General features: G+C 33.6%; 2 protein-coding genes across 4 annotated transcripts; both read left to right on the plus strand.

Moving 5' to 3' along the window:
• The first annotated feature begins 2,827 nt into the window (after positions 1-2,827).
• On the plus strand, positions 2,828-5,163 carry LOC11424276 (probable inorganic phosphate transporter 1-3). Its single transcript, XM_003589991.4, has 2 exons — positions 2,828-2,936; positions 3,264-5,163. The coding sequence occupies exon 2, from the start codon at positions 3,290-3,292 to the stop codon at positions 4,901-4,903; it is 1,614 nt and encodes a 537-aa protein (XP_003590039.1). The 5' UTR covers positions 2,828-2,936; positions 3,264-3,289; the 3' UTR covers positions 4,904-5,163.
• Positions 5,164-12,092: 6,929 nt separating this feature from the next.
• Positions 12,093-15,958, plus strand: LOC11419847 (serine/threonine-protein phosphatase PP1 isozyme 3). Of its 3 annotated transcripts, XM_024774890.2 has the most exons (5): positions 12,095-12,566; positions 13,691-13,944; positions 14,059-14,250; positions 15,018-15,215; positions 15,613-15,958. In XM_024774890.2, exons 1-5 carry the CDS (start codon positions 12,392-12,394, stop codon positions 15,646-15,648), a joined length of 855 nt encoding a protein of 284 aa, XP_024630658.1. In that variant the 5' UTR covers positions 12,095-12,391; the 3' UTR covers positions 15,649-15,958. The 3 variants fall into 3 exon arrangements, with proteins under 3 accessions (XP_024630634.1, XP_024630658.1, XP_003590040.1); XM_024774866.2 differs by having other exon boundaries at positions 12,093-12,566; positions 13,691-14,250; positions 15,616-15,958; XM_003589992.4 differs by having other exon boundaries at positions 12,098-12,566; positions 13,691-14,250.
• The last annotated feature ends 225 nt before the right edge of the window (positions 15,959-16,183 follow it).

The following is a 16,183-nucleotide window of genomic DNA, read 5'->3' on the forward strand; positions in this document are numbered from 1 at the left end:
TCTCGAAACTTGAGAACAAAATTCCTCCCTATGTAAAGTCTCTTGATGCCTTTTGAATCTTCATTCTTGGTTTTCATAAGTCGTTACAATTCTTCATATGTTCTTGATTTGTCGATTTGCACAATTTCTTCGTGAATTACTTCAAAAACCCCCTAAAATTGTTATGTTTTAGGAAAATTAGAATTACAGACTCAAATACAGAAAACATTACAAAAGTCCCGAAATCATAGGCAATGTTCTAATACTCCTCCTTTTTGTTGCTAAACTCTACTGAAAATAACTGAAAAACATGCTAAGAATAATGTAAACGTCGTCGTTGAACGAAACTAGTGACCACAACGGAATCAACACACACCAAAATTGTGAAAGGACACCTACGACGATGCTTCATCGACGACGATCTGAAACCCATCTACACATTTTTCATTTATACATAAAAACACGGGACATATATTTATCACTAATAAACATAAAAAAAACATGTGACACATATTTGTCCTATTTAAAAATTTATACGATAAACAATTTTTATTGATAAATAAAAAAATAAAACAATTTAAGATTAAAAAATAGTCTATCACATGTGGATTGCACGAGTAACGCACTAATAATCCATGTAGTTATGATTTACAATTGATTGTGCGTTTTTTTTTTCTTTTTCGCTAATACAATTGGATGTGTATGTTATTTAGAAACAACCTTGTTTGATAATAATTTTTTAAAAATCCTAAAATGGAATTTAGTAAACAAACAAAACAAGTCCTTACCGTACAAGAAATGTGTCACAAGAAAACTTGTTAAGAGTTTACAAAGTTACATGAAAGCTCAATACACTTTTGAGACATCAAAGAAAAACACTACAATTAAGCTACCAATAGTGGTAATAAAAAAACAAATATAACATATCTCTCTTTCAACCACCAATAAGTTTGAAGCTTAATCTTTTTATATTAATAATGCAAATTATTCTCCTCTAACTGAAAAATGTGCTTGTTTCTTTCTTTCCAAATAAGTCAGCACAACATAACCAAATGAGCTTGCTTAGAGAAGCCACCTAAACAACAAAAATGGCCACGTTGATCTCTAATCGTACTCGAATTTGTTGTAACAAAGCCTAACCAATTTGTAATCAAAGACCAAAACCCGACTAAAAGTTTTTTTTTCCTTCAAATTGCTCGGGAATTTCTTAAAATTGTCTATAGGGACTAAAATAAAATAAAAGTAACATATATTTACAGGAATGATTTTCATATTTATGCTTATTTATTTTTTTATGACTCTTTTTTTCCATGCACAATCGCTTAGATTTTGTATTTCTTTTTTACCAAAAATCATTGAAATTTATAGAGGTCAATTTTGTTTATCCTAAACTTTACCCTCAAAACCAATTTGTAATCAAAGACCAAAACCCGACTAAAAGTTTTTTTTTCCTTCAAATTGCTCGGGAATTTCTTAAAATTGTCTATAGGGACTAAAATAAAATAAAAGTAACATATATTTACAGGAATGATTTTCATATTTATGCTTATTTATTTTTTTGTGACTCTTTTTTTCCATGCACAATCGCTTAGATTTTGTATTTCTTTTTTACCAAAAATCATTGAAATTTATAGAGGTCAATTTTGTTTATCCTAAACTTTACCCTCAAAATAAATGAATCTGATTATCGATATGTCGTGAAACGTCACCTCGAAAAAAAATAATTTCCGTGAGCTTAGCTGAGTTGGTAGAGATATTGCATATTATATGCATGGGCTGGAGTTCGAATCCCGAACACCCCACTTCTCCACATTTAAAATGTGTGAACTCAAGTCACTATGTTATTTGACCAAAAAAACAAAATGAGAAAAAAAAAGACCAAGCGGGGAAAAGTACCCATTTACCAAGTCGATACAAATACTAATTGACTTTTATTTTTTGGTTAAAAATAATAATTGACTTTTTTTAGGGGAAATAATAATAATTGACATTTTTTTTTTAATATTTTTGACAAAAAATTGACTTTATGTACCGATTATAATTATCATAAACCCACATAATATAACGTCATAGTTTAATTGACAGTTGGTCTGAAACAAAATATAGTTTAACTTGTTAGTTTTTTTAGAGGAGTTAAATTGCCAGTTGGTTGCATTGCATAATATGGCGCATGCACGAGTTGATATATACTATTTGATTTGATAAGAGTATACGATACTTGTACGTTTTGTACTTGTGATATATTATGTTATTGCGGAATATTTTATGAAAAAATTTATGGTTGACATTCAAACTAAAATGTTTACTTAATGGTAGAGTTATAAACCTCGGGTCCGCGTAAGCATAGCTCAGTTGGCAGAGACATGCATTATTATATGTAGGGGCTGGGGTTCAAACCCCGGACACCCCACTTATTCATCTTGAAAAATATGAATTCTAACCACTAAATTACTTGACCAAAATAACCCAAAATCCTGATGTAGGAGATCCTCTGATTAATGTATAATTTTTGAAAGAATGTATAACATATAGTTGAATATTAGGTTGCAACAGATACAAGGGGTATTAAATATATTGAGCATATCCTCAAGTGGAATCAATGTCAAATCTGAAATATCGTTTAATTTCCTTAACGGATGTCCTATATTTTTCATTGGTTATGTCTATGTATTAAGAATATATTACTTAAAAACTATAAATTAATTAGAGTCCAACTTAAAATTTTATTAAGTTACAAAAAATAGTGCTTGTGAAGCGTTGACATTGGTGAATGCTTATGATTAATTAGGCATATACCCCATTGATGCTAAATTGATTCTTTTTGACTTTGGATGCATTCCTGATTTGGCTAGGATTGTTACCTATATATAGCTGAGTTTGATTATCTGCTCACAGTGTGCATAAACCTAGCTTCTCATACCACTTTACTTCTTTATCAACTTGGCTTCTTGCAAGAGGTACGAACTCTATCTATCTCCCTTATTGAGTTTGTAGACACCAAATGAGTATTCATGTTGTACATTTTTTTTTGGCAAATCTTGGTCGCATCATACAACTGTAGAGATTAATGGCTCGAGATAACTAAGATATATTTAAAGAGTTTAGTACTCGAGTGTATGTGTGTATAAAAATATATATAATTTTCATTGGTATTAGGCACAATTTAGGTAGGTTACTTTATAGTTTTGAGCAGTTTATCCATTTCTTACCTCAGCCTCACAAATGTCAAGTTAGTTTTTTTTTTGTTTACTAATATTTAATGTGTCTTGTGCTTAATTATGCAGGGAAAAACTAGGTAACAAATTCAGTCATGTCTGGAGAATTAGGAGTGCTTAATGCACTCGATGTCGCAAAGACGCAATTGTACCATTTCACTACAATTGTGATAGCTGGAATGGGATTCTTCACTGATGCATATGATCTTTTCTGCATTTCCCTTGTCACAAAGTTGTTAGGGAGAATATATTACACTGAACCAAATCCAACAAGACCAGGAACACTTCCACCAAGTGCTCAATCAGCTGTAACTGGTGTTGCACTTGTTGGAACACTAGCAGGCCAATTATTCTTTGGTTGGCTTGGCGACAAACTTGGTAGGAAAAAAGTCTATGGTTTAACACTTATTCTCATGGTGGTTTGTTCAGTTGCTTCAGGACTCTCTTTTGGATCAAGTCCAAAGAGTGTTATGGCAACACTTTGTTTCTTTAGGTTTTGGCTTGGTTTTGGTATTGGTGGTGATTACCCTCTTTCAGCTACAATCATGTCTGAATATGCTAACAAAAAAACTAGAGGTGCATTTATTGCTGCTGTTTTTGCCATGCAAGGTTTTGGTATCTTAGGTGGTGGAATTGTTGCTTTGATTGTGGCTTCTATATTTGATCACAAATATAAGGTTCCTACCTTTGAAGAAAATCCAGCTGCATCACTGTTAGTGCCTCAATTTGATTATGTTTGGAGACTTATTCTTATGTTCGGCGCTCTTCCTGCTGCATTGACGTACTACTGGCGAATGAAAATGCCAGAAACAGCCCGTTACACCGCTCTTGTTGCTAAGAACGCGAAACAAGCTGCCGCGGATATGTCTAAGGTATTGCAAGTTGAACTTGAAGTTGAAGAGGAGAAGGTACAAAAAATGACTAGTGATAAAAGGAATAGTTATGGCTTGTTCAGCAAGCAATTCGCAGCACGACACGGTTTGGCTTTGTTTGGAACATGTAGTACATGGTTTTTGTTGGATATTGCTTTCTATAGTCAGAATCTTTTCCAAAAGGACATTTTTAGCGCAATTGGATGGATACCTCCGGCAAAAGAAATGAATGCAATTCATGAGGTTTACAAGATTGCAAGAGCACAAACACTTATTGCGTTGTGCAGTACTGTTCCGGGTTACTGGTTCACGGTAGCATTTATCGATCACATGGGTCGTTTCGCTATTCAAATGATGGGATTCTTCTTCATGACTGTTTTCATGTTTGCACTTGCCATACCATATGATCATTGGAGCAAGGAAGAGAATAGAATTGGGTTTGTTGTAATGTACTCACTCACATTCTTCTTTGCTAATTTTGGTCCAAATGCTACGACATTTGTTGTACCGGCAGAGATTTTTCCGGCTAGGCTAAGGTCTACCTGTCATGGAATCTCAGCTGCTGCAGGAAAGGCAGGAGCAATTGTTGGTGCATTTGGATTCTTGTATGCTGCACAAAGTAAAGATCCTACCAAGACCGATAAAGGGTATCCAACCGGTATTGGGATTAAGAACTCTCTTATCATGCTTGGTGTGATCAACTTTGTTGGGATGTTATGCACATTACTTGTTCCGGAATCAAAGGGAAAATCGTTGGAAGAGTTGAGTGGAGAGAACGAGGGAGAAGGTGCCGAGGCCACTGAACAAGAAGGACCGCGGTTTGAAAATGTAGCTTGAGCAAGAAGGATCATGAACATCACAAAGTGAATTTATTTTATGTTTGCACCATATATTATTATTTGTGACACATTTTAGAACTCTTAAACCATTTTTCTGTTTGCATTTTAGCTACTGGTTGTTGTATTCACAATAATGATGCAGTCCTATGCTTCTTGGTGTAAGATTCAATACTATGTAAAGTGTATGTCTTTGGTTGTATACTATTTAAAATCTATTCTTGTATTGTATAATTTATTTTAGCCTTTGTTTGAGATTGAGGTTACTTGTTCTGTTGCATTTAATCACAAGTTTTCATTTTGTTATACGTACGTGTTATACCCTGTTTTTGGACCTAAAAATACTGGGCCCAATTTCATTTCAAACTTTGTCAATTATCAAATTTCAACTGCACAGTTCAAATTGTCTCTGCCTCGCAGTATTTTCAATCACAATTTCACCTATGTTTTTCTTGCATAAAACCTTTTGAAGTGTCTTTACTTGTCTTATAAGTCATTCAAAAGTGTCTCTGAATCATTGCATTGCTTTTTCTACAGTTTATTTCAAAATTAGCAAAAAGTCATACAGAAGGGTATTTTGGTCATTTCCTGCAGTGGGACCCATTTTCATCCTTGTGACTGTCTCTGAGTCTTTTCAAATTGTTTTTTTTTTCATTTCATCAGTAAATTTTGTTAATTTCGTTTCAAACTTGCGTCTGAGTCAGTGTCGAGTCAATTTGAATCTGTTTAGGTCAATTTTAGCCCTAGGGGCATTTTGGTCATTTCACACGAAATTTTGGCATGGGGAGGTTACTTTGAAGTACCTCATTTAGGCCATTGGTTCGTTTTAGTCCGTTTTGTCAATTTTATTTTTGTTTCGCTTTACGTTTGGTCAAATTACGTTTTTTATTCAATTTTATTTTTAATTGCATTTTGGTCCCTTTTTCTTTCCAATTTGCATTTCAGTCCTTTTTTATTACAGTTCAGTCCTTAAGTTTTTGTTTTTGCAGAAAAGTCCCAAATTCATTTCAAGTCCAAGCCGTGCCATTTTCATACAAATCCAGGTGTCACCTTTTCATTGGATTTCAAGTACACATGTCAGATTATAAATAGTGCACAGTGCCACTCAAAGCCATTAATCACACGCCAACTCATAAACGCAATTCCAACTTTCTCTCTCTCAGCAATTGAATCAAAACAGAAATTTCTCAGATTCATCAAGAACACCAAGAACAAAAACCCTAACCGTTTTTTTTAGAATCACCAGAATCACTGAATCATCAACAAATTCATCAAATTCTCTGCAATTCTCAGAGATTCAATACTGAATCTTCATCATTGAATCACCTCCTTCACAATACAAGTGCGAGTCCATTACTGTTAGCAACGGACTCAAGCACGATCACGAAGAAGACAGTGAGAAGAAGAGGGAAAGAAAACGAAGAATCTGGACCGGTGGAGAAAAGAAAGAATCACTGATTTATTTTCAGTTTCAAAGCCGGAAATCAACACAGAAAGCACAGAATCTCCATCAAAAATTTCAGGTAAAAACTCAGAACCTCTTTACAAAATAAAATCATAGTTTAAACCTGCAAAATCACGCAAGCAGCAAACTTAACATTTTTCCAGAATCACAAAAGAACAAGAACCGTAACCGTAACCGTAACCATAAACGCGTGAATCTCGTTTTTCTCTTTTCAAAAAGCATCAACGCAAGCGAATCGTTACAGATCAAGAAGGATAAAAGAGGATTTGATCCAAGAAAGTTTCAAAGAAAAAAAGATTCTCAAAACCGTGACACAAAAACGTAGATCTACAACGATTCAGACCTTGCATGCGAAATCTAATGCCATATTCTTGTTTAGAACGAAAAAGGATGTCTTAATCTGTAAAAAATTTTGAAAACGGTGGAGTTTCTCGCCTCCGGTGCGGCGGCGCCGCCCTGTTGGGCCGGCAAGCCACCACACCGGAGCGGTGAAGCTCACCGGAGAAGACAACCGGAGAGAGGAGAGAGGTGAGAGCTTCTCTCACTAGGTTTAGGGTTAGAGAGAGAGAGGAGAAGGAAAAATGGACTGGACCGGTCCTGTAATCCTTTTATAAGCAGCTGAACCGGACCGGTCCAGCTCTGTTTCGTTCCCTTCAATCTAGACCGTTGGATCTAGGGTTCCATCCCCTGGATCAATCCAACGGTCCCTGCGCTTTCCTGTGTTTTGACTTTGGGCTTTGGGTCTGGGCCTAAGATTCCATACGTTTTTTTTGCTCCTTTGTGCTATTTACACCTTTTTTCTGTGCTATTGAAACCTGTGCCTTGACCAAAATTTTGATAAAAATTCCTAGATTTTTTAGGTATACGTTGTGTTGATTTCTTATGGTTCCTATGACATTTTTGCATGTTGAGCTTGATAAAAGTATTGCATGATTAATTCATGGCATTTTAATTCCTTTTGGATCATTTGCCATGAGTTTTTTCATTGTATTTTTATCCTTAATGTGTTAATATGTGATAATAATCTTTTGGTATGTTGATGTGAGATGTTTATGCCTCTAATCACATGTTGATCTTGCTGTTTTGAATTGTTTTTTTTTTTATCTTGACTTTGTTATACATCGTGCTTGCTAAATTCTCATGTTGCATACTCATTTGGCACATTTTGCATCTTTCCAATTATATTTTTTCCTTGTTGCACTAACATTTTGTTCCCCATGTGATTTCACTCCTAGCATTTCTCTCCACTCTCTACTTTCTTTAAGCCTAGCATTTATTTTTTGCAAATTTTGATTCATTTAGTGATGTAATTTGTTATCATTGGTTTGTAGCTTGGCAAAGAGGCCATAGAATGTATTTAGGCAATTTTTGTAATATGGACTATGGACACTATGACGCACCGACACGCACACACTCACCTTAGATGTATGCATAGGATTGTATGGTTAATTAAGCGTTTAGGTTTTAAACACTTAGAGAAAATCCATCTTTTTTTTTTCAAAAAAAACAATTGAATTTCACTTCAAAAATTTTCATAATAAATATGAAGTCAACACTTCATTTTTTTTTCTTTTCTTTTTCTTAAGAAAAATTCAATTCATCTTAATCATTTAGACTTTCTTTTTAATCACTAATCAAACCTCACTTTTTGCTAAATCTAATGCCCTTGAGGCCTCTCATCTCTATTCTTCGAAATCTCTTTTCAAACCTAAAATCAACCAATAAAAACAAAAACCATCTTTGAGCAAGAACTACGCCGGTTTTGATCCCGTAAAACGGTACGCAGGCAATGAGTCAAAACTCATCCAAGCCGAAATAAAAATCAAATTCTACCTCTTCTCACCTCCATTCTTAACTAATCACACCTTCTTTTTTACAAATAAGCAATAAAATTAAAGCGTAGAAATAAACTTAGGAAAGCGGTTCTTATGGAATACCATAATCGCTCCGGGTGCCTAACACCTTCCCGTAGCGAAAACGACCCCCGAATCCGGAAACTCAAGGGTTTTTCTCCTTTTACCCTTCCCAAGAAAAAAGAGGGATATCAACGGTCAAAAGGTTCAAGTCCAATTAATGGCTTGGCACCCAAAAACCATGATAACAGTACGTGTTGTTCTAAAATGTGTTATACCTTCATGGGGTTCGCTCCAATCCTTTACAAATTTGGTTTATACCTTAGTGTGCTCGTTAAAATGTGTTTTCCCACTGACCTAGATGTATACTCTATATAAGGAAAGTTGGTTGGCGATGCGAGTCTAACAGAGGCGACTCCCTTGGCATTACTCGGTATTTGCGATGCGGTGCTCATTGCCAACAATGCATGATAGACAGTAGAAAACACCTTACCTTATAATGAAGTCTCGCGTTATGGGGCTCATAGTCCGCGATGCGATATTGACTATAGCTGACTCATTGGTTTCTTCAATCCTTGCTCCATTTCTTCTCACCAGAACGTCTATAGCGACCACACTCCAAGCATCAACTATGATAAATTTGTAAAACGAATCATACAGCACATGAAAATTAAGTCTAACTAAAAATTAGACCAGACCAGTTACAACATCTAAGAACTTCATTTGAAGAATGAGAGAGTTTAATTTGAAAATGAATCTACTTAAATATGCATCTGGTTTATCCGCATTGCATATGGAATGTTCACCTTCAAGGAACAAGAAGCAACTTCAATATTTTCTTGGCAAAGTCAACTATATTCGAAGATACGTCTCGAATCTTTCTGAAGGACGAAGGTCGTCACACCTTTGTTAAATTGTAAAAAGAAGAAGAATTTTTATGGGAATTTGATCAGCAGAAGGCATTCGAGGATTTTAATAAAATCATACAAGTCAATTTTCTTGTGGTGAATTTTTCGTTGATCCTCCGTATATAATGCAATGTCTCTATCAACCAAGTTAGGTTCACAGAGAACATTCGCAATATGTCCCAATCATGAGTGTGATATTGTTTGGGTTACCCTGATATTGATACGAAGTTTCTACCACCGCTTAACAATGAGTAATTTCTATTGGCAAATCTGAAGGGCACATAAGGTGGATTCTCCCCTCCGAACCTTTTTTTTTATATGTATTAGGCAGAAATCGAACTTCTGAACACATGGAGCATGTCTCTTACCACTTTGACCAATTCATTTATGAAAGAGTGTGATTTGTTTGGCCATTGTAGTGGAAACAGTTTATTATTCATTTCATGGTGGTTATATTGTGGCTGAATTAAACCCCGTTCAAACAAATAGTCGGATTTTTCTAAAACGGTTTGAACCTAACCTTAAATTTGTTCCAATATAGTTTTGGTTTATGTATCTGATGGAGATTTGACAAGTGAATCAAAACTATCGAAGTAATAAATAAATTCGTATCCACGAGGACTGTTGTTAATTTTTATTCGACAAAAACGTTAAAATAAAGGATGTATTAAATTCAATGGTGCCCTAGGAAATTGAGTTGATGTTTGTAACATAAACGAATTAAAAACAATAAAGATTGGTTTTAGAAAATTAAAGAGAAGTATGGTTAAGACCTTCGAATCCTCCGAAGTTCTCCTATGATAATTTGCACTCTTAATTCAAGCAATGATTATCTAGTTTAACGACAAATTAACAAAATAATATATACCCAATCTCTTGACCCATAATTCTCCCCACGAGTGACAACCCCTTAATTAATCTCTTAAGTGAATTCGAAACCGTTGGAGGTTTTAATCCCTATGTCATAACCTAATATTGATCTATCTCTAACTTGATTACTTAGGTTAAACTTATTACCTAGATCAGAGTTAAAAGCCAAGGTTAGTGGTCATCCAATCTCTAGGATCAATTTGCATATTCATAAAGCTAAGGTTAGTAGTCGATGATAAACATACAAAAAGCATTAAACATAAAGTAATATAAATTAAAACTAGACTTTCATTGATATTCAAATTAAAGGAGTTCAACAAATTAGGGTTCCTATAAGATTACATCAGATTCATCTAAGACTCAACCACAAATAGATTAGTTACTTATAGCTAAAGTAAACGATAACTAACATAAAAACAAGGATTCATACATGTATTGGATGATTGACTATGAATTTTGATGGTTGCCCACCAGATCTGCAAAGCCTCCGCTCCAAAATATGCTTTTCTCTCTAAAATCGTGAACACTTACTCTGAAAATGGACTTTTCTATTTATAAGCCTGTCAAAATCGGCCACCGAGACCAAAATTCGATGGCAGAACCAATTAAAACGCGCGCCGAGTCTGATGAAATTTGTGGCCGAATGTGCATCTTCGGTGGCCGATTTTTGTCGAAAGAAAAAGGCATCATGTGGCTAGGAAATCGGTGACCGAATGCTTAAATTCAGTGGCCGGATTGGATTTCCTGAAAATCTGAATTTCATCCTTTTTTTGTGCTTTCAGCTCCCATGAACTTGATGAATATCTTCTAAAATTACATAAAAAAAGCCTACTAAAAGAGTAATGACAGAGTGTCATCACAACCCTAAACTTGGATCGTTACTTGTCCTCAAAGAATCAAATTAAAGTAAAAAATAACTGTAAAGTAACACTTACTTCACCAATGGTCATGTCAAAAGTTCATCTCCTTAGTCAGTAATTGATGAGCTAACTTGCTTGGTTACACATCCATTCCACAACTTCTCGCAACAATATTGAGAATTTACAAGGTTCACTCAGTCGACATGCAGACCTACTATATTATCAAAACTTGAAAAACTTATGAGCATCAATCAAAGTCAATATAATGCACACACTATTGGTGAAAATTGACAATTCAGCTTGTTTTGTCATTTTTTTTTTCATAACACAAAGTGATCTCTTTCTTCTCTAGTACCCCTACCCCATACTTAGAGTGTTGCTAATTCCATGAGCAACCCTAAACTTTAACTTTTTCATAATAACAAACATAAACATGTTAACTCCAACCAAATTTGGGTATATTCTTAATGTCTCTAGGTTTGTAATGTGGTTAGTCACCGAAATAAGGGGTCTAATCCTAATGGCTCAACTTGGTTTAAACAAAGGATAATTCAATATAAACAAAGGTGGGCTACAAAGGCTCAAGGTACAAGCTATTTGTCTTAGTGTGTACGATATATTACCAATTAGTTACAAAAAAAATCGTGAATTCTAGAAATAACATCTACATGGAAACACTCATATTTGTAAAAATTGAAAAATAAATTTAGGCCATAATCTTAGAAGCTGAGGTTTCTGGAAGTTCTTGCTACCTAAGCATCTTCCTGGAGTACACTTCCCTTATAGTATCATGCAAGCAACCACTTCCTTTGAACTTTTGACAAACCATTGGTGAAATATTTGTTACTGAACTAGTAAAATTTAAGAAAAGTAAATTCATTTATGATACTAAAAGGATTATTTTCACTAATGCACAATCAGAAACTATTTTAAAATTTTGATACATTGAAGGAATATTATGACTACTTGTTACACATTCAAGTACTAAAATGACTATCACCCAAAAAAATGACAAATGTACGGAATATTGTGTGTTCTTCAATACTCATAACCATGAGATGAATCTCCTACTAAAATATTTAAAAGATTTAGTTTTTTTTCCAGTTGTTGAATGAACCAAACGCGTATTGGGACAATGCACTGTCCACTCATTCCCCAGTCACCACTTTACTCATCAACTTATATTCTTCATTCTTTCCTTCCCTACATATATAGTGAGTTTCTTATATATTTTGTGATTTTGTTTAAGTATAAAGTTTACTCTTTTCCTCCAACCGAATATATTCTTGTCTTTTCAGTTCAACTTCCACCACCCTTTACCAATAACTTTAGAAACCAAACCAAATATTAACCTCAAAATATTATATATCAAGAACCAAAGGATTGATTCCTTTGTATGAGTTGTAGTTATAGCCTTTGTTTCAAAAGTGATGCTAATTATATAAGAAAGAACAACATCAACCTCATGTTCTTTATTCTAGTAATTAGTCCTTTTTTTTTCTTCCTCTAAATTTTGTTGTTCATTTCTTGATTATGGAACGAAGGGTTCTTGATGGTATCATTAATAGGTTGCTTGATGTTAGAGGAAGACCTGGGAAACAGGTTCAGCTTTCAGAGGGAGAAATCAAGCAGCTTTGTGTGGTCTCTAGAGATATCTTTTTGAAGCAGCCTAATTTGTTGGAACTTGAGGCACCAATTAAGATATGTGGTAACTATTTTTCAGCCTTCTTTCTTTTAAAAAATTAAATAAATAATACTTATAAGTTTGGTTTCTCATTAGTTAGTAGTTTTGACATGAAATTTTGTTACATTCCATGGGATATAAGGTTGGTTTGGTGGTTGCGTGCGCAAGTTAAAAGGGTAGTTAGTGATATGAACTATGAAGGCCGGGGGTTTGATCCCCACTCTCAGCATAATGCTAAAATTAGTAATAATATTAATATTAGCCGTTTCAACTCTCTAAGTCGTAACCTAACATATGAGCAATTGCTCTCCTATGTTATGCTCGAGCGTCTGCCCACTAATATATCCACTTTTTTTTTCCTTCTTGGGGTGGGGTGGTTGGGGCTTGGTAAGATTCTCTCTCTTAAGCGCCCAACTCATGATTGGTGAAGCTAAATTGAAATCCGTAAATTTGGTCTTTAAACTATATAAAAGTCTAGCATTGTAATAGCAGAGACTAAATTAATGTATTTTATATATTTTAGGGACTATTTAGTATATTTACATAGTTTAGAAAGTAAATTAAAAAGAAAAGTAATAGTTTAGGAAGTAAATTGATTGTTTTATTCTAACTTTACAATTCTATATAAACTTTTTGCTTTTGAAGTTCAAGTACCAATGGTTTTAACCTTTTTTCAGAAGCACGGTTTGTTGGCATATTTTTCTACTTTAGTGGTTTCTTATGTGTCTGTACTTTATAGTTCTTGAAATTTATGTTCATTTTTGGTCTAATTGAAATTGGTTACATCCCTGTTTTTTACAGACACCACATAATCTCCTTTATTTTTACCTTTCTTAAAGAGAAAGGCATAAAACATTATCAACTAAAGTGACATTAATAATTATTTTTCAACTCTTTATGAGGAGATTCAAATTTAGAATTTCTTCCCTTGAGATTTCAAGGTCAAATTTAGCTCCAAACGGACACTCACTCATAGACATAATCTCTTTTGTTTTATTTTTTTTTATTTTTTTTTTGACAAATGTTTTATTTTATTTTATTTTATAAATAGTAATAGTTTGAATTATTTCAAAAAAAAAAAATTGTCTACTAATTCAAGGTATTAGGAACTAATATATTGTTTCATTTCACTATGCTATTATTTTCAGGAGATATCCATGGTCAATATTCTGACCTATTAAGCCTATTTGAGCATGGTGGATTCCCTCCACGTTCCAACTACTTGTTCTTAGGAGACTATGTAGACCGTGGAAAACAAAGCTTGGAAACAATATGTCTTCTTCTAGCCTACAAAATTAAATACCCTGAAAACTTTTTCCTTCTAAGAGGAAACCATGAATGTGCTTCCATAAACCGCGTCTACGGATTCTACGACGAATGTAAAAGGAGATTCAATGTAAGGGTATGGAAGATATTTTCAGATTGTTTCAATTGTTTGCCGGTCGCGGCTATCATTGATGAAAAGATTATATGTATGCATGGTGGATTATCTCCTGAATTGCATAGTTTGAAACAGATAAGTAATTTGCCAAGGCCTAGTGAAGTTCCTGAAACTGGTCTTTTATGTGATCTTTTGTGGAGTGATCCTAGTAAAGATGTTCATGGTTGGGGAGTTAATGAACGTGGTGTTTCATTTACTTTTGGTGCAAGTAAGGTTGCAGAGTTTCTTCAAAGGCATGATCTTGACTTGATTTGTAGAGCTCATCAGGTTTTGTAAATTCGTTTTCATGCTGTTAAATATGCTTTTAGTTCCTATATAATCGTGAAAGTTCGACTTTAGTAATCTCTAAATTTGAGAAAGGTTTTGTTTATAGCGCAATGCTTGTATACTTATATTTTGAGTGAAGACCTAGTTTAGTTCCCAAGAAAAACTACGAGACCATGTTGGGTTCAAGTTTGACCGGTTAGTCGCACATCAATTATGAATGAGATAAATGTTTCATATATAACAGACGTGGCTCATATACCTGGTGTCTTATGAGTTAAGATTTTAGATGGAGATATGGTGTCAAGATCTCTTTATGAAATCAGATCATTGGTTTATTGTTGCTTCCAACGCTCCTTTGGTCTGTCTACCAGGCCAAATTTGGCCGCTGAGGAAAATAAAAAAAAACATAGTCCTTGGGAAAAAAATCGGGACAACTAAGTCAGTAAGATCCGGTTTTTTCAAGTTTCCTCTATAGGCCTCAAGGACTAAGTTTTTTCCTCGACGACATAGTCCTTGGGAAAAAAATCGGTTTTTTCCTCGTTTTTTTTTCCTCGACGACTAAAATTGCTTTTATTTTTTTCAAGGAGCAAATTAGGTGACATTGTTTTTCTTGGAGATTAAAATGAGTATTCACTGTAAAAAAATTAAGGACTAAGAATAAACAATTGTCATTTTATTGTGACAAACAAATCAAAGTTTAAATATGATATTTTTTAAGTGAGTTTATCAAGTATATAACTAACTTTTTTGTGTATTCTTTTCCATAGGTTGTTGAAGATGGATATGAGTTTTTTGCTAATAGACAACTTGTGACTATATTTTCTGCTCCTAATTACTGTGGAGAGTTTGACAATGCTGGAGCAATGATGAGTGTTGATGAGACACTTATGTGTTCTTTTCAGATATTAAAACCTGTGGATCATAAAATGCCTAAGTTTGGTTTTAGGAGTACAACTTCATTCAAGGTTAGTAATCCAACATAAACATTAATATTTCAGTTCAATCAAGAATTTGCAAATTTTAAGTATTTAAAATAATATTTTTGGTAGTTTGTTCATTTTATCAGTCATATAATGATTAGTGTCATATGAAGTATTAATTCAGACACAAATACTAAATACGACAATAACACGTTGACAATAATAATTTGAGAAAGTCAAATAGTTAAATGTGATCACTTGTATTAGTGTACTTAATGTACTAATTTAGTACAGTAAAACAACTTAAAACAACTCAAGAGTTATTTTGCCAAAATTTCATTGTGTTTCATTGTATAATGTTTGTTTTGATTAAATTCGATTGTTTTAATTTCATATTATCTATGTTATCTAAATATCTTTATACTTTTTATTTTATTTTCAGAAGGCATTTCTTGGTGCTAAAGTAAGAGCTGATTGATGTGACTATAACATGACTAAAGTTGGAATATAGATAAAGTTGACAATGAAAAAGTTATAATCTTTGTTCACTATAATGTGAAGGATGACATCAATTGTCAATGAAACAACTTAACTGCTGGCTCAATACAAATGGAGAGCTCATTTTTCACTTCCTTTTTCTTTTCATTATTAAGCTTTTTCTAAGAGATATAATTCTCTAGTGCTTCCTCTATTCATAAATCTGGTTGTATTATTATGGCAGCATTTCGGCTTATTAACAATTAGTGTAATTGTATTGTAATATTATCAAGTCATACATTTTTTTTGTCTCCAATGTTTAGTTCAAATAGTTGAACTTATACATCCAAAAGAGTTTATATGCATAAAATTAATGGAGGTTTGTGAAGAAGATAAAAAATCTTACAAGTGTGTTTGGATCAGATAATTGGAAGATTTTATAAAATTTAAAATTTTAGACAATTCAAATAATTAAATTTGCATCTCCTTCATCTCTAAATGGTTTTTTTTTTTTTTTTTTGGATAGAATGGTGATA

The sequence above is a fragment of the Medicago truncatula genome, chromosome 1 (assembly GCF_003473485.1).
Source record: "Medicago truncatula cultivar Jemalong A17 chromosome 1, MtrunA17r5.0-ANR, whole genome shotgun sequence".
NCBI classification, from domain to species: Eukaryota; Viridiplantae; Streptophyta; class Magnoliopsida; order Fabales; family Fabaceae; genus Medicago; species Medicago truncatula.

Coding starts and splice junctions, on each gene's coding strand:
- LOC11424276 (XM_003589991.4), top strand. CDS start 3,290: ATGTCTGGAGAATTAGGAGTGCTTAATGCACTCGATGTCGCAAAGACG.
- LOC11419847 (XM_003589992.4), top strand. CDS start 12,392: ATGGAACGAAGGGTTCTTGATGGTATCATTAATAGGTTGCTTGATGTT. Junction 14,251..15,017: donor TGATTTGTAGAGCTCATCAG/GTTTTGTAAATT, acceptor TCTTTTCCATAG/GTTGTTGAAGATGGATATGA. Junction 15,216..15,612: donor GGAGTACAACTTCATTCAAG/GTTAGTAATCCA, acceptor TTTTATTTTCAG/AAGGCATTTCTTGGTGCTAA.